The sequence below is a fragment of the Epithele typhae genome, assembly GCF_022376455.1.
Source record: "Epithele typhae strain CBS 203.58 chromosome Unknown BXZ73scaffold_120, whole genome shotgun sequence".
NCBI lineage: Eukaryota > Fungi > Basidiomycota > Agaricomycetes > Polyporales > Epitheliaceae > Epithele > Epithele typhae.
The window spans coordinates 61,732-84,674 of record NW_025954311.1 but is presented as its reverse complement, the minus strand read 5'-3'; the positions used below and the strand labels follow the sequence as shown (position 1 = coordinate 84,674).

General features: G+C 62.5%; 7 protein-coding genes across 7 annotated transcripts; 4 read left to right on the top strand and 3 right to left on the bottom strand.

Moving 5' to 3' along the window:
- Nucleotides 1-28: 28 nt before the first annotated feature.
- Nucleotides 29-1,636, bottom strand: BXZ73DRAFT_82536 (uncharacterized protein; the record flags this gene model as incomplete). The annotated part of the gene is made up of 5 exons (XM_048023728.1): nucleotides 29-102; nucleotides 134-296; nucleotides 361-964; nucleotides 1,091-1,179; nucleotides 1,460-1,636. 5 exons carry the CDS (start codon nucleotides 1,634-1,636, stop codon nucleotides 29-31), a joined length of 1,107 nt encoding a protein of 368 aa, XP_047871663.1.
- A 2,220-nt stretch (nucleotides 1,637-3,856) lies between these two features.
- Nucleotides 3,857-6,003, top strand: BXZ73DRAFT_107695 (uncharacterized protein; the record flags this gene model as incomplete). Its single annotated transcript, XM_048016983.1, has 9 exons — nucleotides 3,857-4,002; nucleotides 4,077-4,273; nucleotides 4,564-4,576; nucleotides 4,630-4,838; nucleotides 5,054-5,110; nucleotides 5,166-5,212; nucleotides 5,264-5,381; nucleotides 5,431-5,705; nucleotides 5,764-6,003. The coding sequence occupies 9 exons, from the start codon at nucleotides 3,857-3,859 to the stop codon at nucleotides 6,001-6,003; spliced, it is 1,302 nt and encodes a 433-aa protein (XP_047871662.1).
- Nucleotides 6,004-6,378: 375 nt separating this feature from the next.
- BXZ73DRAFT_107694 (uncharacterized protein) lies at nucleotides 6,379-10,419 on the top strand (the record flags this gene model as incomplete). Its single annotated transcript, XM_048016982.1, has 10 exons — nucleotides 6,379-6,630; nucleotides 8,157-8,331; nucleotides 9,205-9,291; nucleotides 9,352-9,431; nucleotides 9,487-9,549; nucleotides 9,600-9,639; nucleotides 9,685-9,827; nucleotides 9,891-9,962; nucleotides 10,015-10,185; nucleotides 10,246-10,419. 10 exons carry the CDS (start codon nucleotides 6,379-6,381, stop codon nucleotides 10,417-10,419), a joined length of 1,257 nt encoding a protein of 418 aa, XP_047871661.1.
- Nucleotides 10,420-11,317: 898 nt separating this feature from the next.
- Nucleotides 11,318-13,801, top strand: BXZ73DRAFT_82534 (uncharacterized protein; the record flags this gene model as incomplete). Its single annotated transcript, XM_048023727.1, has 6 exons — nucleotides 11,318-11,895; nucleotides 11,928-12,127; nucleotides 12,187-12,762; nucleotides 12,824-13,017; nucleotides 13,056-13,369; nucleotides 13,405-13,801. The coding sequence occupies 6 exons, from the start codon at nucleotides 11,318-11,320 to the stop codon at nucleotides 13,799-13,801; spliced, it is 2,259 nt and encodes a 752-aa protein (XP_047871660.1).
- A 394-nt stretch (nucleotides 13,802-14,195) lies between these two features.
- On the bottom strand, nucleotides 14,196-14,921 carry BXZ73DRAFT_107692 (uncharacterized protein; the record flags this gene model as incomplete). The annotated part of the gene is made up of 4 exons (XM_048016981.1): nucleotides 14,196-14,424; nucleotides 14,482-14,545; nucleotides 14,596-14,692; nucleotides 14,751-14,921. 4 exons carry the CDS (start codon nucleotides 14,919-14,921, stop codon nucleotides 14,196-14,198), a joined length of 561 nt encoding a protein of 186 aa, XP_047871659.1.
- A 932-nt stretch (nucleotides 14,922-15,853) lies between these two features.
- BXZ73DRAFT_82533 (uncharacterized protein) lies at nucleotides 15,854-16,897 on the bottom strand (the record flags this gene model as incomplete). The annotated part of the gene is made up of 6 exons (XM_048023726.1): nucleotides 15,854-15,924; nucleotides 16,025-16,169; nucleotides 16,196-16,258; nucleotides 16,354-16,407; nucleotides 16,442-16,783; nucleotides 16,874-16,897. 6 exons carry the CDS (start codon nucleotides 16,895-16,897, stop codon nucleotides 15,854-15,856), a joined length of 699 nt encoding a protein of 232 aa, XP_047871658.1.
- Nucleotides 16,898-18,531: 1,634 nt separating this feature from the next.
- Nucleotides 18,532-19,640, top strand: BXZ73DRAFT_82532 (uncharacterized protein; the record flags this gene model as incomplete). The annotated part of the gene is made up of 3 exons (XM_048023725.1): nucleotides 18,532-18,769; nucleotides 18,832-18,929; nucleotides 19,209-19,640. The coding sequence occupies 3 exons, from the start codon at nucleotides 18,532-18,534 to the stop codon at nucleotides 19,638-19,640; spliced, it is 768 nt and encodes a 255-aa protein (XP_047871657.1).
- Between the last annotated feature and the right edge of the window lie 3,303 nt (nucleotides 19,641-22,943).

The following is a 22,943-nucleotide window of genomic DNA, read 5'->3' as shown; positions in this document are numbered from 1 at the left end:
CTTGTAACTAAAAACTCCCACAAAGAGTCTACGCCCCACTTCTCCGGACGCGCAGGCCAACAGGCGTATCCGCGACCGCGTCGGTACCGGGGACAGGCACCGCTCCGCGCGCGCGAGCAGCAGAACGGCACACGGCTGCAGTGCGCGTTCGCTATCGCCTTGGTGCGTTTCCACTCTGGTGCCCCGAGCTGGAGGTGTACCAGAGTGGGATCGGTCAAGGTCGCGGGCTTCACCTCGACGTCGACGTCGGTGTCCGTTCCCGACACACGCTCGAACGCCGTGCCGGCACCGCAGTGCTGTCGGGAGAAAGAGACCGCACGGTGTCAGTGACCGCAGGGCGAGAAAATGGAGCATGCGGACCTGTAGTTGGTGGCGCTCCACCCCACCCGCTTCGTCACCCAGAACCTCCCGGCAGGGCGCGCTTGCTGGCGTGTGTGCCACGCGCGATGAGCTGTACCGCCGTCGTCGTCCAGGACCGTCCGCCACCGTGCGGAACCGTGGACGCGTATCGGAATCGAAGTCGACGAGCGTCGGAGCGTCGGAGCGTTGGAGCGTCGTCGCCAGTGAAGGTGACGACCGACGGGGGAGGAGCGATCGCGCGCGACGGCACGCGCGCCGGTCCGCGTACATCAGCGCAACGCCCGCCGCCGAGCCCGTGCGGTCGAGTACGCCTCTTACCAGCTGTATAGTCTGTCTGCCTAGTGCGAGGGAAGCCCGAGCCAGGCCATCTGGATCGTGTCGTGCATCCGCCTGAGGTACTGCCAACCCAGAAGGTCGAGCATCAGGAGCTGGTATGGAGAAGGCTTGCGGGAGATGCGTGAGGGACAGCCGCACGCCTTTGGGTTGGGCGAGGGGCGGATGGGCGTAGGGAAGGGTGGACCCGGAGGCGTCGAAGTCAAGTCGAGGATGAGTTTGAGGAGCTTGTACCATACACTCACGAGGGAGTTCGGGGAAGCCGTGGATGCTGCGGCCAACATTCAAGGCGCAACTTTCAGCACGTAGGAGACGCGTGGATGGGCCTGGCGTAAGACGTTATGAGGGTGGTCCCTGGATGAATACAGCAACGTCTGTTAACGGGCTCAGGACTCACTCGAAACCGCCGAGGTGCTCGCACTCGACCTCCTCGATGACCACCAATTCCCTGCGAGCCTTGCTGACGATCTTCGCGGGGACATGGTGCTGCGCGCCGCGAGTCGAGCGAGCGCACAGAGCGCGGCTTGGTCGTGCTCGCGTGGGCTAGCGGGACAGGTGCGGGAGTGGACTGGGGGGGGGGGGCGACGCGGGGGGTGGGGATGGGACCGGCAGCGACACCGTGCCGGACTGTCCACGAGTCGGACGTGCCCGCGCGAACAAGCACGGCGCGCGAGAGGGGTGGAGGACAAGGTGGACGGGGGTAAAGCAGAGGTGGAGAGCACAAAAAACGGGTGTACTCACCGAGCTAGTGGTCGCCGCAACTCACGGTGCACACCAACACCCTGATCTCCGAGTGGACGTCGCCCGCACACCGCAGTTCTCCAGAGGGTGGCAGGCCGTGCGGGCGAAGGAGGAACGCGGCACTGGGCGCCCGCGATTGGGTGCTCAGGTGCGCGGCGGAGGGCGCGAAGCGGGGGAGGCGGATGGACGAGCTTATTGGCATTCGGAAGGATGTCCTCCAGTGTGGTGCGTGTCGTGGCGCCGCCAGCAGAGTGGTAGAAGGAGATGGCCGGCACCAAGCGGCGCCTGGGTGTCCAATGGCAGTTCGGATGGATACCCACCATCGACACCTGAAGGCGGTGTGAAGCGTGAGACGAGAGAGAGACCAGGAGAGAGAGGGAGAAGAAAATGGTGCGCACCGCTCGCGTTCCCGCTATGTAGAGGGAGAGGAAGGTACACTGCGACGCGGAGTCCACCTCGTGCGCATGACGCTATCGAGCGCCAGCGGCGATGCGCAACTGCCCGCAGCACCCGCTTCGCGGTCGCCCTCTCGAGCTCGCCTTCCCGTCCCCGGATCCTCCACCTCCGTCCACCGCTCCCACAACCGTAGCCAGAATATACTCTGGTCCATGCCTTGTGCGTCGCCCCAAGACCATCTACTCGAGCCCGGCTACAATCGACCCGCCGTACAAAGGGTATGCACAATAAGAGTCACTCGCGTAAACCTTTCCCGTTGTATGCGCTCGCTGCTGCCTTATCTCGTCCTGGATAGGTGCCCACCCACGGTGGAGGAAACACGGCCCCTCGAGGCACAGGTGGCGACCCAGCTCGTGTCCCATACCGAACATTTGGCCGACGATTTGTGAGGCGTGCTCATCCTCTATAACGCCGCGAACCCGCACATTAAGCGAATCGCGCACGCAAGCCCCGCCTCAACGATGTCGTGCTCAACAAAGGTTCGCGGGCCATCAGTGCGTCCGCGCCTGCTCCTATGTGCGCCCGCCCAGCTGACTGACGCGGCCGCCCGCAGGAGGAACGCACTGCTCGATCGAGTGGGACGGGGACCACTTCGCACAGGCCGCAGTCAATTCGATGAACGGAACGCTCGCGAGTATGCGATCTCCCCGTGCCGCGCGACACCGCCCGCTGACGACACCCTCCAGAGCAACGGGACGTAGGAGCATGACGTAGGAGCGCATGCCGCGCACCGACCGGGGGACGGCGACTGCAAAACATGGCCGCCGGCCGACTCTCTGCTACTCCATCTGCTCTCTCTTCCTCTGGCCTGGCTCGTCCCCTCTGCACACTCGCCCGCGGCCGGATGCAAGCCCACACACACGTCGCCGCACACAGGCGGAGGATGAGATCAGGCCTTCAGGTACGTTTCGCACCCTCGCTCTTGTTTTCTTCTCGCGCAAGTACCTGCCGTCCCTCGCTCCTGCATTCCTTTCGATCTCCCCACGGCCGCAATGTCCTTTGCCGTGGTGTCGTAGCGGGGAGGCATCTACGACCGCAAGCAAACCATGGGGGTCGGACAGTGCTGGATCCGTGTTCTGGGGGATTGGGAGGGCCGCCAGGCGTCTGGCGTCCGGGTTCCGGTTTTAGGGACGCAGACATGACTGGGTTTCGTGCCGAATACTCCGTGCGAGGACAATCCGTGTCAGGGAGGTTCCAGGAGTCGTGATGACGATGCTGACGGTGTTCCACAGACACAAGACACACCATGGAGGCCACGACGCGGGTAAGTTCGGACACGCACGCGCCGTGAATTTTGCAAGAGCAAAGCACGACTATCATGCACCCGCCCTCCGCGCTCGCACCGCCCACGCCTTGCGCCCCACATTCCCTGGTTCCTGCCCACCGTACGTTCCACTCTGCGAGACCACATCCCCGCGAGGCTGACGACGGCCGATAGCTGGCCGTTGGATCGACTGAACGAAGGAAAAAGAGGGGCCGTGGCCGCACACGCTTGCGGAGAGGCGTCAGCGAAGGTCGCAAAGAGCGGAAGAAGTCGGGGGAGGAACATCGCTTGCGCCGTGAGCCGCAAGGTGCGTACTGCATCTTCAGCTCGCTTTTCCGTCGCCGATGAGTCCCCAAGATCGAGGGTCATCCTCTTGCCGACCGCGATGCGTGCGCGGCCGCGTCTGGCAGAACTTAGAAGAACGCAGGAGCGTCTCGTCAGTCGCGGTCACCGCAGCTCCGATGTAGCATCGCGCGGGTACGACGGCCGCGAATCCAGGGCGTCGACTTGGTGCGTAAGCCGGGTGTCGACAGAGGCAAGCGCGGCTGCCCTCAATCCCGCAGAGCCTCAGATCGGGCCGCGGCATACGGAGCAACACCTCCGATAGAAGCCCAGCGTTGGCCGCGGCGACGGGCGCGCAGAAAAACCGCACGAGGGCCTGACGTTGTTGTTCGCACCTTCGAACACGAGCGCGGCCTAACTATGGCCGCGCACGCGGCATCGCGAACATCTCACGCACCCTTCGCGAAGGTCGAAGGAGAAATCTCCACTGGCGTGCGGCACACACGTGTCTCGATCCACGGCAGCGACGACACGCGTACGGTACCGCTCGTTGCTGCCAACCTCGGGTTCCGTGGACCAGTCGCTCGAAATCGATCACACCTTCCTCCTCCGGCCCCTACTCGACGCTCGACCGGCGCAGCCAAGTGGGTCGCGTTCCAGTGTCCGCGACGGCGCTCGCGCTCGGCGATGGCGCACCCGCCCTTGCCTTCATCGCCGTCTTTGCCGGCTCTGGCGTCGCGCGCGCCTCCGCCCGCGTTCGCTCGCGCGTCTCCCCCGCTCCGTCCGTGTGCTTCGGCCCCATCGGTGCGGGGCTCTCGCTGCGTCTACCGTCGTCTCGTGCGCCGTGCGGAGGTACCCAGATATTTCTGCACATGCGGCACTTGTTCCGCGGACGGGTCGCTCGACGTTGCCAAATGGCTTACCAGCCCACGATGCCCTCCCGTCCCTCCACTTCCGTCCAGCGTCCTCACAACTTCCTTGACCAGAATTTACCGTGGTGCGCACCTGGCGCGGCGCCACCAGATCATCGACATCCATCCGATATCGGCTGCACTTGGCCACCCGCGATGGAAGGGGTATGGGCGCACTGAACTGTCCCTGACGTGTCACGGCGACGTCATCGCCAGACTCACCTCCCACGTACGCCTCTGCTGCTGCATGCGCTCGCCTCTCGCTGATCTCGTCCCGGACAGGTCCCCGCCCACGATGGAGCAGATAGCGCCTCGAGACATGCAGGCGGCGACCCGGCTCGTGTCCCAGACTTCAAGGCCTCACATGCACATCCGGCCGACGATGGCCCTGCAACGCCGCTACCTCTTCGAGGCGCAGCGCACGTTCCGGTTCGGGCGCAACCCCCACCGTCTCAATGACGTGGTGCTCGACAATGGCTCGCGGGCGATCAGTGCGTCTGCGCCTGCCCGGCTGACTGACGCCGCCGCCCGCAGGCGGCACGCGCTGCTCGATCGAGTGAGACGGGGACCACTCTGCTCAGGCCGCGGTGAATGTCGCCGACTTCTTAATGAATGGGACGTTCGCGAGTATGCGATCTCGCCGCGCCGCACTGCACCGCTCGCTGACCAAGCCCTCCAGATCAGCTCTGACGATCTGAGTATGCAGGCCTCGTCTCTGGCGGAGACTTGCTCGAAGGTATCACCAACGCAGACCGCGGGCTGCGTGCGCCTCCGCCTCAGTTTTTGCCCTGGTATATGCGCTCCCTGTCATCGCACAGGGGCCGAGACGCAGCGGATCACCTACCGGATCTACGGAGTCCTTTCCGTAAGCACCTCTGTCCTCACCGCCTCACCGCGACCTGACCATTGTCTGCAGCGCGTGCACGATCAAGGAATCATTCACCGCGACCTGAAGCTCGAGAACATTGTCCTGAAGGACCAGTACCCGCCGACTGGGGGCTGGCGAAGACGATGGGTTCCAGACGATCCTCAAGGTGAGCATTTATCGCGAGCCAAGGATGCTCGTCGCTAACACGCGTCCAGACGTTCTGCGGAACCTCGCGCCGGAAGTGGCCGTTCACGACGTTCCCCACACAGGAAGGGTGTGGTCGAATGTGGTACAGCTGGACGTGATAGTCTTTGCCGTGTGCGTCCGTCCGAGCGCCGCGATCGACCCAACGCCGGCCGCGCGCTGGTCAGTCCCTATCCTCAGGCTCACGCAGCGCACCCCGTTCGACGCAGACCTACCGAGCACACCATCATCATTACCCGCCAGGTGCAGTGGATGCTTCTGTACGAGTGGGACGCCAGCGAGCAGGGTGCGTGTCCGCTCTCTCTTCCTCGCCACGCGGGCTGACCTGGGCCCCGCACACATAGCCCATCCGCGCGCTCCTCGCGTCTTCCTCGAGCGAGCGCATGTCGCTCGTGCTGAACCACCCTTGGCTCGCGACCTATGTGGAATTCGAAGGCGCGCCACAGCCGCTCCCCGCGACCCCGCCCGTGCTCCACACCGCGTCGCTCCAGGCCCTCCCCTCCGCCCCCTCCATCGCGGACGGCGCGCGCGCCGCGGAGCACGCGCACACCCCTCCGCCCGCCGTCTCGCTGATGGGCCTGTGAAGACTGCCCAGGACGGCGTCGCTGCCCCGCATGGATGGCGAGCAGGCCGCGTCGACGCGCTCCGCGGCGGGCTAGCGCACGTCCCTGGACGACCCGAGCCCCACCCTCGCCGCGCACCCATCGTCGCCCGAGCGCGCAGTGACCCCGGTGCGCGACTCCCACGCCGACGAACGGGGTCAGGGACGGCCACGTGCTGGCGATCCTGCGGTCTGCCGCGAGCGAGGGGAGCCGGCGCGGCAGGTTCCAGCGGCGGTTGGAGGTGCTGTCGCGGGCGCGGCGGGCGGGAGAGGAGTTCCCGGGGCCGTCGCAGGACATGCGTGGGTGGGGGGTGGAGGCTCTGGGCGGGGGCCGGTGGAGGAGCCCGAGCCTCACGCGATGAAGGAGGCTACCACAGCGCGAGAAAACGGAACGTTCAAAGACGACACACCCGTCGGGAAGGCGGCGGCGTCGCCGATGCTCAAAGAGGCGAAACGCAAGTCACTACCTGAGGAGAGTGACGATGAAGGAGATGGAGAAGCGGCGTCGCTGCTACCGCAGACGCAGACGCGGGAGCAGGAGGACTCTGAAGGGGGGTCGCCGCATGTGGCGAAGCGGCTGGGGACGGAGCTGTCGATATCTGTCACGGAGGTGGAGGGCACGGAGTAGTCGCGTCGGCGACGCCCAAAAGTGCGCAATCTGTACATTGTTGTCGCGCTTTCGTGTCGATGCTTTCGGCGTTCTGTCCTGTCGTACGCTACAGAATGCACATACCCATAAGTACATGTGCGAACGTTCTCCCAGATGCTCACAGGAGTACAATATTTGGACGTGCTTTGGCCTTCGTCAGAAGCGATGCACGGTCTAGTCCCAGTTGTGCTGAAGGCCGACGCGTGCGCAGAAGAAGAGGGTGGAGCGAACGAGGATCATACATGGCCTGTACTCCGTGGGCACCACCACGGGTACGGGTGCGGGTCATCCGACCCGTGCACACAAAAGGTGGACTCTCGGTAACACGTGGAGGTTTGTGCGGTCAACACGATGGCATTACACAGTAGTACAGTGCAGCACCACATGCATATATGCACCGTCGACTTGCACGGCCGCGAACTATCTTGTAACTACAAACTCCTCCGACGAGTCTACGCCCCACTCCTCCTTACGCGCAGGCCCTCAGGCCTATTCGCGACCGTGTCGGCACCGGGAACAGGCACCGTGCCGCGCGCACGAGCAGTGGCACGGCACACGGCTGCAGAGTCGTCGCGGTGCGTTTCCCCTACGCTGCGCTCTGGTGCCCCAAGCTGGAGGTGGACCGGAGCGGTGTCAACGTTGCGGGCCTCACGTCGACGTCGACGCCCGTGTCCATACCCGACACACGCTCGGAGGCCGTGCCAGCGTCGCAGTACTGTCGGGAGAAAGAGATCGCACGGTGTCAGTGACCGCAGGGCGAGAAAATGGAGCATGCGTACCTGCAGTTCGTAGCGCTGCACCCACCCGCTTCGTCGCCCCAGAACCTCGCGGCAGGGCGCGCCTGCTGCCAGGCGTTTGTGACACGCGCGGCGAGGTGTGCCGCCCCCGTCGCTGAGGACCGTCCACCGGCGTGCGGAACGGTGGACGCGTATCGGGATCGATATCGACGAGCATCGGAGCGAGTGAAGGTGACGAGCGACGGGAGTCGTCGAGGAGGACGTCACGATCGCGCGCGCGCAGGTCGTACATCAGCGCAACGCCCGCCGCCTCCGTGTGGTTGAGCCCGCCCTCGACGAGCAGCGCGAACGCGTTGTATAGCCCGTGCTCCGAGTGTGCGAGGGGAGCCCGAGCCAGTCCATCTGGATTGTGTCGAGCATTCACCTGAGATACTGCCAATCCAGACGGAGGTCGAGCATCGCGAGCTGGCGTGGAGAGAGCTTTCCGGAGATGCGCGTGAGGGAGAGTCGCACGCGTTTGGGGTGGGTGAGGGGCAGATAGGGGTGGGGAACGACGAACCCAGAGGCGTCGAAGTCGAGGATGAGTTTGAGAAGCTTTTGCCATACGCTCACGAGGGGGTTCGGTGAATGGCTTGTGGTCGCTGCAGTCACCATTCAACGTGCAGCTTTCAGCAGGCAAGAGTGCCGTTGCTGGCGTGTAGGGCGTAAGATGTCACGAGTGTGGTCTCAGTACTCACTCGAAACCGCCAGGTGCTTGCGCTCGACCTCCTCGATGACCACCGATTCCCTGCGAGCCTTGCCGACGATCTTGGCGGGGACGTGGTGTTACGCGCCGGCGAGTCGAACGAGCGCACAGAGCGCGGCGAGGCGGTTCGCGTGGACGAGCGAACGCGCGCGAGAGCGGAGTACGGCAAGGCGGAGGAGGGTAAGGCGGAGGATGGGGACAAGACCGGCAGCGGGGTGATGGGGACGCCACGCCGCACCCGCGAGTGGACGTGCCTGCGCGAGCGAACAGGGCCCGCACAAGAGCGGAGGAGAGCAAGGTGGACGGGGGTCAAGCAGAGGTGGAGAGCACAAACGGGGTGTACGCACCGAGCTAGCGGTCGCCGTAACTCATCACGACCCCAACATGATCTCATCTCCGAGTGGAGGACGCCCGGGTGGACGCCACCACACGCCGCAGGTGTCCACCTGCAGGGAGGCAGGCCAGGCGGGCGAAGCAGGAGGGGAGTGCGGCACCGGGACCGGGCACCCGCGATTGGGTGCCCGAGGGCGCGTGGACGACGCTTCTTCACGTCCGGAATGTATGGTGCGTGGTCGTGAGCGCCGCCAGGAGGTGGGCGAAGGAGATGGCTGGCACCAGGTGCCGCCGGACGCCTGAACGGGTGTGACTGAAGCGTGAAACGAGAGAGAGAGAGGGAGAGGAAAATGGTGCGCTGGTACCGCTCGCGTTCCCGCTGCCCGCCCACCGAGGCGCGTCTCCACTGGCGCCTGATCTCTGGCGCCCGGTCATGGCGATCGCGTCACGAGTGGTACTGAATCTGCGGCGTCGAACGCGAAGACGGACGCCAGGGCCATCCCGCACGCCCACGTTTGGCGAGTGTGGTGCACGAGCATGAGGCCAGCGTCGACCGTAGCCCTCTCCTTCGTCCGACCGCGGAACTGCCAGGCGGAGTTGCGCGGTCAAGCGCATGCGTCTATTAACAGTGAGGTAGGCTGTATGTTCTCTTCAGCTCGCCTACCGCTCACTCCCCGTCCTCCTCCCCACCCAGTCCTTGCTCACATCCCGTCTCGCGAGATCCGGCGCTCAGGGAACTCCATCCCAGTCAGCTTCACTATGCCGCCCTCGCCGACCGTCTCTGCCAAGGATTCACCCCGCGCTCCGGTACGCACAGACTTGAATCACCCAATGACGCGAACGACCAGCTGATACACTCACACTCAGACCTCGGCGCATTTGTCATTCAACAAACCTCAGACACGCTCGCCTCCGCTGAAGATACACCCTCCTCCGTGACGCTGCCAGTATGCCAGTTTTTCTCTTTTCGGAAGCTAAAATTGGCTCACACAGTTCGATCAGGCGAACACGTCCCTTGACAAGGTCTGTGTCCTGCTGAAGGAGATTCTTGACGAATTCAAGAAGGTATCGTGTGATCGTTTCCACGTCCCTCTCGTATGCTCACCATTGATCAGCGCCCCAAGCGGCAGAAGAGGGATTGGAACGGAACGGAACGTTGGTGGGATTGAACCCGTGAGTATATCGTTCACTTTCTGCCAGATACTAGAGATTCATGGGGTGCGCAGACTCGTATCGAACCATCACTAGCAGCAGGAGATAAAGAACTGCCGGATATACACGACAATGTGAAGTACGTCCCGCATTTCACTCGGTCGCATTCAGATATGCTGAACGTCCTGAACGTAGATCACCACACTACTAAGAAATAGAGCAGACGGAGGTCGATGCGGCATGGACGAGACTAGAAGACGGTGGAGAAGTACAGCGACGAGCTCGTCGACCAGTGGAACAAGGAGATCGACGGTCTCTTGACCTTTGTACGTCTCGACTTTCGTGCCTCGGCAGTGACCCTCACCCGCGATCACTCAGGACGGTCTGTTCTCCGCCGCTCTCACCGCATTCAACACCATTGCCTTCGCAATGCTCCAGCCTCAATCAAGCGATCAAACCAACGCGATCTTGACTCAGGTCTCTGCCCAGCTGAAAGCTTTGCGCTCAATCCCTCTTCGTCAACTCACCGCCTTGGCGTTCCAGGATATCGTACGACCCCCTTTCGCCCCGAGACCTGGGCCGTTGGGTGAATGCGCTCTGGTTCACTAGTCTCACTTCAGCTTGTCGTCGGCGACGATCGGGATCATGGTGAAGCAATGGCTCAAAGAGTACAACACCGGGCTGTACGGGTTCTCCGCACCAATCACACGACGTCGCATCTACCGGCTCTCGAACCTCAAAAGGCGCACATCCCTTCATCATCTCGCTGTGCCTCTCTTCTGATCGCCGCCGTCATTCTCTTCTTCGCAGGCCTCCTCATCCTCCTCTTCCACTCCGACGTCCCGTCTTCTCCGCCACTGCGACGTTCGTTGGGATGCTCCTGCTTTTCATCATCGTCACAACGATCATCCCCTCGATCATCCCTCGATGTGTTACTTTTCGCCTCAATCCAGGGCCTTCCATTCTCTCTGGAGTGTCATTCTCAGTTCTACTCGCTCGTTTATCGTTCAATAATACGTGCCCTCCCTCTTTTTCTCACCCTCGCTACAGAGGATTGGCTACCTTGAACGTGTCTGGGGCGCAGATGGGGCCTTCCGCGACTTTTGTCCTCGAGAAGGTTCCAGAGCCCCATGTATGGAAAGGCGACGAAGAGGCCATTCTTCACGAAGCGCAACCGATCTCGACGCACAGACGGTCCACTGGGCGATGATCAGCTCTCAAAACACCGCATGGCGCACACGGCTGCGATTGCCTATCCAGCGACCCACAGGTTGCAAAGTCGTATCGGGAATGGACCTTCGGACGCCTCTCGGACCTATACGGGTCTGTGCTCCATGGCCAGACTTTATGGTGAAGATGTTTACGACCCCCTCTTGAACGTGGCCGGTGGGTTCTCTTTCAGAAGTGCTCGAGGGCGGAGGAGACGAGGACGCCGCTCTCCGAGAACGCCCGCTTCATCATGAGTATAACAAGACCGCGGCCCAACTGCTCTTCAGCATGCAAAGAACGGTTGAACCGCGAGCGCAGACTCAGAATGGGACGAACTGTGGAAAAGCAATACGTTCCGGAATATCAGTGACGCCGAAACGTTGCAACTTGGTGCGCCTGCGACTTCACCTTCAACCCCGTCCAAGTCAGAGCGCTCACCGTGACCGCAGCTGCCTTCGCGGCAGCTCACCGGATGCAAACGCTCGTCAGCGACCGTGGACTCCGACGCGCAGACCCGCCTTCTCAAGAGGTCCTCACCGGCGAGTTCATGTTCATGCAGAACCATATCCACCCCATCCAGGAACTCGTCGAGGACTCGGCGCCCAGGATCCGCGAGTGCGACGGCATCGCTGTGATCCAGCCGTTCGTCGCGCACGCGTTCTCCTCCTTCGAAAAGCTCCTCAACACGATTGACTGGTCACCGCTGCCTGTATCACCGGACGACGCCTGCAGCTGGTTCGCGCTTACTCTGGAAGACATGCTCCAATTCCACTCCCATTCCTCAGACGGCATTCGCCATCTGGTCACACCTTCGCTCGTTGCAGCGCTCGAGCGCGTATTCATACAGTTCGCTGGAACGGAGGACTGGCGTCATATGTACCCGCGGAGTTTGTGGGTGGACATGTGCAAAGATTGTCTCCTCGATCTCACGTCGAAGGTCCCTCCGTGCCGGGCCCCTCCACCAGACGCGTCGTCTTCCGCCGCAGGTCCTCAATCGGAGAAACAGAACGACCAAGCTGCGGAACCCGAGCCTGTATCCGTCCTTCATTTGTGCGATTCCCGACGCTGACCCCGTCTCACAGCCCTGCCGATTTCCCCGTGGAGGTGGACGCCACTGCCACTCCACACGAAATGTCCACGGCGCCCGACGCAGCGACCGGGACCCGACTGCTCGTCAGTATACTAAGAACGGTCGAACACGCGAGCACAGAGTCAGAATGGGACAAACTGTGGGAGAACGACGCGTTCCAGAAGATCAGTGACGCCGGAACGTTGCACCTCGGTGCGTCTGCGACTCCACCTTCGACGCCGTTGGAGTCAAAGCGCTCACCGTAACCGCAGCTGCCTTCGCAGTAGCTTACCGGATGCAAACGCTTGTCAGCGACCGTGGCCTCCGACGCGCAGACCCGTCTTCTCAAGACGTCCTCACCGGGGAGTTCGAGTCCATGTACAAGAATATCGACTCCATCTGGGAACTCGTCGAGGACTCGGCGCCCAGGATCCGCGAGTGCGACGGCATCGCTGCGATCCAGCCGTTCGTAGCGCACGCGTTCTCCTCCTTCGAAACACTCCTCAACACGAAAGCCGACTCGTCGTTGCCTGTATCACCGGACGACGCCTGCTCCCACTTCTGCTGTATCCTGGACACTATACTCGAATTCAACTCCATCCCTCAGACGGCATCCGCCGTCTGGTCACACCGTCGCTCGTTGCAGCGCTCGAGCACGCGTTCACACAGCTCGTTGGAACGGACGACTGGAGTCGAGTGGAGGCTCATGGTTTCACGCCTGTGCGCAGGTGCCAAGATCTCCTCCTCGATCTCAGGTCGAAGGTCACGCCGTGCCCTCCGCCCGATGCGCTGTCTTCCACTAGAGATCCTCAATCAGGGGAACACAGCGACCAAGCTCCGAAACGCGAGTTCGTATCCATCCTTGCCATTTGTGGGACTCCCGACGCTGACCACTGCGTCTTCGCACAGCCCTGCGGATTTCATCGCGGCAGTGGACGCGGCTACCAGGCCCACAAAACATTCACGGCGCCGACGCAGAGACCAGGACCCAAATACTCATCAGCCTTCAAAGAACTGCTGAACCCGCAAACACAGACTCAGAATGGGCAAATTGGCGCACCAACGCGTTCCAGAAATCCGTGACGCCGGAACGTTGCGACTCGGTGCGTCTGTGACTTCACTTCGACCCCGTCCAAGTCAGAGCGCTCACCGTGACCGCAGCTGCCTTCGTGGCAGCGCACGGATGCAAACGCATGTCAGCGACCGTGGCTCCGACGCGCAGACCGCCTTCTCAATACGTCCTCACCGGCGAGTTCATGTTCATGCGGAACATATCGGCCCCATCCGGGAACTCGTCGAGGACTCGGCGCCCAGGATCCGCGAGTGCGACGGCATCGCTGCGATCCAGCCGTTCGTCACGCACGCGTTCTCCTCCTTTGAAAAGTTCCTCAGCACGATTGACTGGTCGCTGCCTGTATCACCGGACGACGCCTGCTACTGGTTCGATGATATCCTGTCCGACATACTCCGATTCCACTCCCATTCCTCAGACGGCATACGCTATCTGGTCACACCTCCCTCGTTGCGGCGCTCGAGCGCGCGTTCATACAGCTCGTTGGAACTGAGAATTGGCGTCAAATGGAGCCGGAGGATGTAGATGTGCGCTGGTGCAAACGTCACCTCCTCGATCTCACGTCGAAGGTCCCGCTGTGCGCTCCACCGGGCACGCCCGGGACTCCCACCGGAGACCCTCAATCGGAGAAACACACCGAGTTCGTATCCACCCTTGCCACTTTTGTGATTCCTGATGCTGACCCCGCCTCACAGCCCTGCGGATTCCTCGCCACGGTGGATGCTGTTGCCACTCCACACGAAACGTCCATGGCGCCCGACACGGCCCCTGCCACTTCGCCGGCCGCCTCCATGGATATACCACGCACACCGTAGATTTTCGTCGTGCACGGGTTGAAGTGTTGGTGCTTCATGCGCAGGACTACGTGAGGATGTGGGATGACGGGTCCGGGGTCCCAGGCTTCATTCTTTCGTGCATGTCTATATGGCGAGAACAGAGAACGGATTCAACGACATAGCTTGTGATGGCAATCAGACCGAAATTTCATCCTCTAGCTCCGCTTCCTCTTTCGAGTCAGCAATGCTGACCATGGTTGACGTGAACGAGACCACAACATGTCATCGAAGGATACGAGCAAACAACAAGTACATGGTGCGGTCTGATTACATGTCAGCCACCGTCCGTTGTTTCGACGCCAGCGTTCCTCCAAGGCCCAAGTCACTGTTCTGACATCGGGCACTGGAACCAGAACCATACATGAGCAATTCTTCACCGACAGGGGGAAGCAGGGAAGGCGCTCAGAGCTTGTTCAACGCTCTCACGCGTCTTCTGCGGACCAAGCTCATCGTCATGGAACCCGTCTGCCTCGACGCGCACCCGGAGGACATCGCCGGCGTTGATGCACATCCGGTCCGTCAGGGGCAACTCGAGGAGTTCGTGCGACAAGCAAGTTGCTTCCGATCCTGGAAGCCGGAAATGTGCTCGCTCTTCTGGGTCGCTGGGGGCGGACGGAGATAGGTGTCGGGGAAGACATGCTAGATAGGGGGGCACTTACAAGGCGCAGGGGTCCGGCAGGTAAACAAGGAGGGCGTAGATGTCGCCAAAGAATCCGACAGTTACTGGGCGCGAGTGAGCTTCGGGGCGCGAGAACGAGGCCGAAGAGACGTACGTTGGACACCGTCCTCATCCGAGGACTTGACCTTGACGAGAATGACCTCGGATCCGGAGGGACGGAAGACGCAGAGAATTGGTAGTCGTACCTCCACCTAGTGCGAGACAGACTCACCGATCTTTGTACCACAGACATCCATCTCCATGCCGCACCTTGCCCTGCCGTACTTCCGCGAAGACGAAGACACGTGTGCACATGCCGACGCCGTGCAAGACGCGTCTCGCGTGGACCTCGTTGAGTGCATTGGTGATAGCTTGTTCCGGAGGTAGACGAGCTGAGCCGGATGTACAGCTACTGTGTCCTGTCGGCTTCACGTTAAACATCGTCGGTTGCGAAGGAAGACGCGCGGACCTTGATCACAGAGAGCTGGAACGTAGAGGGCGGGACTAGGTTTTCTTCTCGACGTCCAGACGCTTGCAAGTACAAGATGGGCTGAGAGAGCGCGAGGCGGTCGAGAGGGCGGGGAAGGCGCGAACTCGCTCGACGCGGAGTCCACCTCGCGCGCATGACGCAATCGAGCGCCTGCGGAGGCCTGCGGTGACGCCTTTCGCCCTACGCTTAGCGCTTGCTGATCGGCCATGGCCTCGAAGCTGAGGGCGCACCACGGTCGACGCAACGCCTCAAGGCCTCATATCTATGGCGCACCCAGCTGCGCACCTCGACGCGTGAAGACCTCGCTCGACACACTCGCCTCCACGCCGTTGCGACCCAGGGTGTACCGCGGTCGACACAACCCGCCGTCCCCAGCGCCCCGACGCCTTTCGACCCATCGACGCTCCGCTCCCGCACGCCTCTCAATTGGCTGTCCCGTCCGTGTGCGCCCCCGCTTTGCTCTCCGCCCTTTACTGTTATATCTCAAAGAATGCGCACAGATCGGCCGTCCCACGCACCGTCCCCACACCCTCGACGCACTCCCCGCTGTCAGACTGAGACATCATCCACGAACCCGTTGGCGGACGTGTGCAAACCAACCAGACGCACACCGCTACTCCCAATGCCTGTCGTTGCCACCTGGCACGGAGTTTGCGGCCGACCACTCGTACGTGCTCATCTACCTTCTCATCCCCCCGGCCCTCCCCCCATTCAAGACCCCTATCTCCGACTCTCCCACTGTTCAGATCCCTTCGTTCTACCGCGTCTGCGCCCTCCCGACGTCTTTCCTACCTGCTAACCACGTCCTGCTATCAGCCGCGTTCAAACAGGGGCGCACCAGACGGCACCGTCGCCGTCGAATCATCCGTCCCTTGGCCTCACCTCACCCTAAACGCGCGGGGTCGCCTGGTCTCAGTCGAATGTGACCTTGTCCGAGGTAGGTGCCCAACGTACCTACACCGACATCCCACGCTCACATCCCGTCCAAGCAGAGAATGTGCCGCATACGCTCGCGCTCGAGATGGACCATTCATTCTCGCAGAACGAGACGCACAACGCTCGTACCGTCGTCCCGATCGAACGCCTCCGGTTCCGTCCCAGCCCCAGCTCGCTCGCTTCTGCAAGGTACGCGCGCCCAGCTTCCCGGCAGACGGTGCCAGCACACTTCCAGTCTCACTCGTGCCTACGACGGATACTCCCTGCGCTCACGACGACGCATACGCACAGTGCCAACAGGCCTCTGACAGTCTTCTGGAAGGGGTACGAAAACGCTGATTTTCTCGTAGACCTGTTTTAGCTCATCATGACAGTCACCAGCCGTCATGGCACGTCAGGCGTTCGGAAACCCCTTCGACTTGATGGCCGAAGCGCACCACCGCAAACCTTGAACCTGAGCGTTGACAGCAGGACAACGAGGAACAGACCTGCCAGGGTATCCTACCAAACGTGCACTCGATCCAAGACCACGCACCACGACGTCGTACACTGCCCGCTCGTGCGTCCCGTCAAATTCCAGCTCGAGCGAGAGCTCCCTAACGCTCTCGCAGCACCACTCCTCCAGAAACTCCCCCCGGAGCGCCGCCCCCATCGCGCACCGCTCCTTGCCGACCACGAGTTCCAGAACCGCCAGCCGCGTGTCCGCGAGGGGGCGCCGCAGCCGCATGCGGGACACGTCGACCTCCTCCGTGTCTTGCGGGCCCGGCACACGCAGGACAAGCCGGCGCGCGCGCCTGCGCAGCCCGAGACGGTACGTGTCTTCGAGCGACGCGCGGACCTCGTACAACGCCGTCCACGCCGCAAGGGCCTCGGCGTGCTAAGCAACGGGCACCTGGTGATGGAGCCCCCGATGACCAACATCACTCGTCCGCAGGGCCACTCGCGCTCGCCGCGGTCCGCGACTCACGCACACGGCCACGCGCAAGACCATGCGCACTCGCTGCCTACGCCTGTGGGATCGCCGGTCTGGTTTGGAAACGGGAACCAATCGGGGTCGTTCGCGGCCCCACCGGCCCCGTCCACTGGCTAATACCCCTCGTCGCACCACCGAAACCAAGCTCATGCCAACACGGTCGGGAGCGGTCGCCCGAGGCAGATCATCACCTGGAGCCGCACCAGCCCCAGCCAACGTAGGTGACGCTGCCTCCGCGGGGGATGACACACCGGCACATGGATCCGTCAGAGGTGCTCGCGCTGTACGGGCATGCGTCAGATCATGTCGCGCGCGGGGCGGAGACGCAACCGTGGTCGTTCCTGTCCATTCATGCAACATCATCCTCATCGTTCACGCTCTGTGAGTGCTCGCCATTACCATGACGAAACTTTCCGTCCATTGACCTCGCTCAGTCACACAGGAACGTGCCCGCCCGCGCGTACCCTGACCTCGCCGGCCTTGCATTAACCACATCCGTCGGCCGAGGAACCGTCACTCGCTTCGACCGGCCTATCCGCAAATCGTGCTCGCTCGCAACCGGGGCGCGGCTGCCGGTGAGGCTACGTTCCTCCGCATGGCGGCGGCTGCAGTTGGCTACGACAAAGGGTCTGCGGGTCCGCTGGGCGAGTGAGGAGGACGGCGCGTGGGTGTAATTGTGCGCGCGCGGATGGAGGGAGTGTAGACGCCAGACCAATGCGCGCTATAGGATCCCACGCGGTGCTCTCGTCTTCGAACCCGTCCGGCCTCCACCTCCATCCAGCGCTCCCACAACCGTAGCCTGAATATACTCTGGTGCATACCTGTCCCGTCTCCCCCGGATATCTCGTCTACTCGAGATCGGCTGTAATCGACCCGCCGTAAAGAGAGAGAGATCGGTGCGCTGAACTCTCCCTGATGCGGACGAGTCGTGCACGGTGACGTCATCGATGCCAGACAGCTCGTGTACGCCTCTCCCGCCGCTGTATGCGCTCGCTCCTCGCTGATCTCGTCCCGGATAGGTACTGGCCACCCACGATGGAGGAGACACGCTCCTCTAAACACAGGCGGAGACCCAGCATGCGTCCCAGACGGACCACCCAGCCAGCGGCAGCCTCATTCCCTGTGGCAACGCCGCGAGCCCGCACATCGAACGAAACGACCTCTTGATCAAGGCGCAGCGCACGTACCGGCTCGGACGCAAGCCCCGCCTTAATGACGTCGTGCTCGACAAAGGCTCGCGGGCCATCAGTGCGTCCGCACCCGCCCCCCTGCGCCCCCGCCCAGCTGACCGACGCAGCAGCTTGCAGGCGGAATGCATTGCTCGACCTAGTAGGACGGAGATAACTCCTCGCGGGTAGCGGTCAAGGTCGCCGACTTTTCGATGGGCGGGACGTTCGCGAGTATGTGAGATCCCGGCGCCGCACTGCACCACTCACCGACAACGCCCTCCAGATCAGCCCTGAAGGCCTGAAGCTGAAGGCCTGAGACCTGAAGCTTGAAGGCCTGACGACTGATATCTGCGCTCACTGTCGTTACAACGGGGTCGAGACACAGCGGAAGACGTACCAGATCTGCGACGCCCTTTCCGTGAGCACCTCTCTCCTCACCATCTCACCGCCCTCCGACCATTGTCTACAGTACGTGCACGATCAATGGATCATTCACCGCGACCTGAACTCGGAGAACGTTCTGGACAGGGACTGGACAGCTGGAGCGTCGGCGTGATCGTCCTCGTTATGTGCGTCCGTGCGGGCGACGCAATCGAAGGCCGCGTGCTGATCGGGCTCACGCAGAGCACCCCGTTCGACGCGGACCCGCAGAACGTAGACATCCGCACCATCGTCGTGACCCGCGGGACGCTCCTGTATGAGTGCGACGTGAGCGAACAGGGTCCGTGTCTCCTCCCTCTTCCTGGCCACGCGAGCTGACACGGCGGGCCCCCCCACACACAGCCGAGCGGTCCATCCGCGCGCTCCTCGCGTCCTCCCAGAGCGAGCGCATGTCGCTCACCGGCGCGCTGAACCACCCATGGCTCGCGGCCGAGGCGGAGGTCGAAGGCGCGCCCCGGCTTCTCCGCGGGACCCCGCCCACAAGTACTCCGCACGCTCCCCTCTTTCCCGTCTCTCGCGAACGGCGCGGAGCCCGCGCACACCCGCCGCCCGCCGCCCCGCTGATGGGCCCGTGAAGACTGCCCGGGGCGGCGAGCAGGCCGCGTTGACGCGCCCTGCGGCGGGCTCGTGCACGTCCCTCGACGGCCTGAGCCTCATCCTCGCCGTGCACCCGCCGTCGCCCGAGCCCGCGGCGACCCTGACGCCGCCGACGGGGTCAGGGACGGCCACGCGCCGTCGAGCCTACGCTCCGCCGCGAGCGAGGGGAGCCAGCGCGGCAGGCGGGCGAGAAGCTCGCGGCGCCGTCGCAGGACATGCGTGCGTGGGCTGCCGAGGCTTCGGGTGAAGTCGGTGGGGGGCCTGTGGAGGAGCAGGTGGAGGAGCCCGAGCCTCGCGCGACAAAGGGGGCGACGCCGACGCGAGGAAACAAAACGCTCGAAGGCGACAAACGGGTTGGGAGGTCGTCGACGCGCAAGGGGGCGAAGCGCAAGTCATTGGGGGAGGAGAGTGACGACGAAGGATACGGAGACGCGGCGTCGATGCCCCTGCAGACGCAGGAGCAGGAGGACTCTGAAGGGGAGTGGCGTGTGGCGAAGCGGCCGCGGACGGAGCGGTTAGAGATATCTGTCGCGGAAGTGGAGGGTACGGACTAGTCGCGTCAGCGACGCCCAAAAATGCTTTATGTGTACATTTTTGTCGTGCTTTCGTGTGGATGCTTTCCGTGTTCTGTCTTGTCGTACGCTATAGAATGCGCATACGCATAAGTACATGTGCGAACGATCTCCCGGGTGCTCACTGGAGTAAGATATTTTGACGTGCTTTAGCTTTCGTCAGAAGCGATGCACGGACGAGGCCCAGTTTTTGTTCTGAAGGCCGACGCGTGCGCATCGAAGCAGGCGGTGGGCGCGGACGAGGATCATAGATAGCCTGTACCCCCGGGAGGGGATCACCAGTGCTTTGGGTACGGCTGCGGGTCATAGTTGCCCAACCCGTGCACCCACCCACACGGTGGACTCTCGGCAACCAGTGGAGGTTCGTGCGCTTAACCCGATGGCATTACACAGTTGTACTGTAAAACATCTCACGTATATATGCATCTTGCACGGCCGCGAGCTATCTTGTAACTAAAAACACCCGCAAAGAGTCTACGCCCCACTTCTCCGGACGCGCAGGCCAGCAGGCGTATCCGCGACCGCGTCGGTACCAGGGACAGGCACCGCACCGCGCGTGCGAGCAGCAGAACGGCGCACGGCTGCAGCGCGCGTTCGCTATCTTCTTGGTGCGTTTCCTTTAAGCCGCACTCTGGTACCCCGAGCTGGAGGTGTACTACGGTGGGATCGGTCAAGGTGGCGGGCTTCACGTTGACGTCGCCGTCCGTGTGCGTTCCCGACACACGCTCGAACGCCGTGCCAGCATTGCAGTGCTGTCGGGAGAAAGAGACCGCCCGGTGTCAGTGACCGCGGGGCGAGAAAATGGAGCGTGCGGACCTGTAGTTCGTAGCGCTCCACCCCACCCGCTTCGTCGCCCAAGAACCTCGCGGCAGGGCGCGCCTGCTGGCGTGTGTGCCACGCGTGACGAGCCGTACCGCCGCCGTCGTTCAGGACCGGCCACCAGCGTGCGGAACGGTGGACGCGTATCGGAATCGAAGTCGACGAGCGTCGTCGTGTTGTCGTGTTGTCGCCGGTGAGGGTGACGAGCAACGGGTGTCGTCGACGAGGAAGAAGCGATTGCGCGCGAAAGGCACACGCGCAAGTCCGTGTACATCAGCGCAACGCCCGCTGCGTGGTGTGGTCGATTACGCCCTCGCCGAGCGGCGTGAACGTTTCTTGCCAGCCGTATAGCCCGTCTGCCAACTGTGAGGGGAGCCCGGGCCAGTCCATCTGGATGGTGTCGTGTCTTCGTTTGAGGTACCGCCAATCGAGACGGAGGCAAGCATCAATGCATCACTAGCCGGTGTGGAGAGAGCTTGCCGGAGATGCTCGCGAGGGTGAGCCGCACGCCTTTAGGGTACGCGAGGGGCAGATAGAGGTTGGGAAGGATGGACCCGGAGGTGCCGAAGTCGAGTCGAGGGTGAGTTTGAGAAGCTTGTGCCATACGCTCACGAGAGAGTTCGGCGAATAGATATTGTCGATGCCGCGGTCAACGTCCAATGCGCAACTTTCAGCGCGCAAGAGGTGCCGTCACTGGCGGGTAGAGCGTAAAAGGTTGGCCCTGGATGAGTACAGCAACGTCTGGTGATGGTCTCAGGACTCACTCGAAACCGCCGAGGTACTTGCACTCGACCTCCTCGATGACCACCGATTCCCTGCGAGTCTTGCCGACGATCTTCGCCGGGACGTGATGCTGCGCGCAGAGCGCGGCTTGGTCATGCTCGCATGGACTAGCTGGACGAGTGCAAGAGTGGTCTGGGAGGGCGACGCGGAGGGTGGGATAAGACCGGCAGCGACGCCGTGCGGACTGTCCACGGTCGGACGTGCCCGCGTGAACAAGCACGGCGCGTGCGAGAGGGAGGAGGGCAAGGTGGACGGGGGTAAAGCAGAGGTGGAGAGCACAAAAAACGGGTGTACTCACCGAGCTAGTGGTCGCCGCAACTCACGGTGCACACACCAACACCCTGACCCCCGCACGCCGCAGTTCTCCAGAGGGTGGCAGGCCGGCGGCGAAGGAGGAACGCGGCACCGGGCGCCCGCGATTGGGTGCTCAGGTGCGCGGCGGAGGGCGCGAAGCGGGGGAGGCGGATGGACGAGCCTCTTCACGTCCGGAAGGACGTCCTCGCATGTTGTGCGTGTCGTGGGCGCCGCCAGGAGGATGGGCGAAAGAGATGGCTGGCACCGGGTGTCGCCGGACGCCTGAACGGGGTGCGAAGCGTGAAACGAGGGAGAGAGAGAGAGAGAGAGAGAGGAAAATGGTGCGCAGGTACCGCTCGCGGTCCCGCTTCCGACCGAGGCGTAACTCCGCTGGCGCCTATCCCTGGCGGCGCACTGGGTCATGCTCGCGAGCATCGTGTGGGTGACCGAGGGGTAGAACTCTGCAGAGTCGAACGCGAAGACGGACGCGCAGGGCCATCCCACACGCCCACGTTTGGCGAGTGTGGTGCACGAGCATGAGCCCAGCGTCGACCGTAGCCCTCTCCTTCGTCCCGCGGAACTGCCAGGCGGAGTTTGCGCCGGTCAACGCATGCGTCTATAACATGGGTAGGCTGTATTTTCTCTTCAGCTCACCTTCCGTTCACTCCCCGTCCTCCTCCCCAGCCACGTCCCCGCTCACATCCCGTCTCGCAAGATCCGGCGCTCAGGGAAACTCCATCCCAATCAGCCTCACTATGCCGCCCTCGCCGACCGTCTCTGCCAAGCATTCACTGCCCCGCGCTCCGGTACGCACAGACTTGAATCACCCAATGACGCGAACAACCGGCTGATGTGACACTCACACTCAGACCTCGGCGCATTTGTCCATTCAACAAGCCTCAGACACGGCTCGTCTCCCTGAAGATACACCCTCCTCCGTGACGCTGCCAGTATGCTTATTTTTCTCTTTTCGGAAGCTAAAATTGGCTCACACAGTTCGACCAGGCGAACACGTCCCTTGACAAAGTCTGCGTCCTGCTGAAGGAGATTCTCGACGAATTCAAGAAGGTATCGTGTGATCGTTTCCACGTCCCTCTCGTACGCTTACCGTTGATAAGCGCCCACAAGCGGCAGAAGAAGGGATCAGAACGGAACATAACACCAGCGGGATTGAACCCGTGAGTATATCGTTCAATTTCTGCCAGAGAGAGGTTCATGGGTTGCGCAGACTCGTATCGGACCGTTGCTAGCAGCAGGAAATACACAACTGCCCGATATCAATGATGGTATGAAGGTACGTCCCAGATCTCACTCGGCTGCATCAAGTTATGCTGAACGTTCCGAATGATCGGTGCAGCAAACGTCTAACAAGTACAAGCAGCCGGAGAT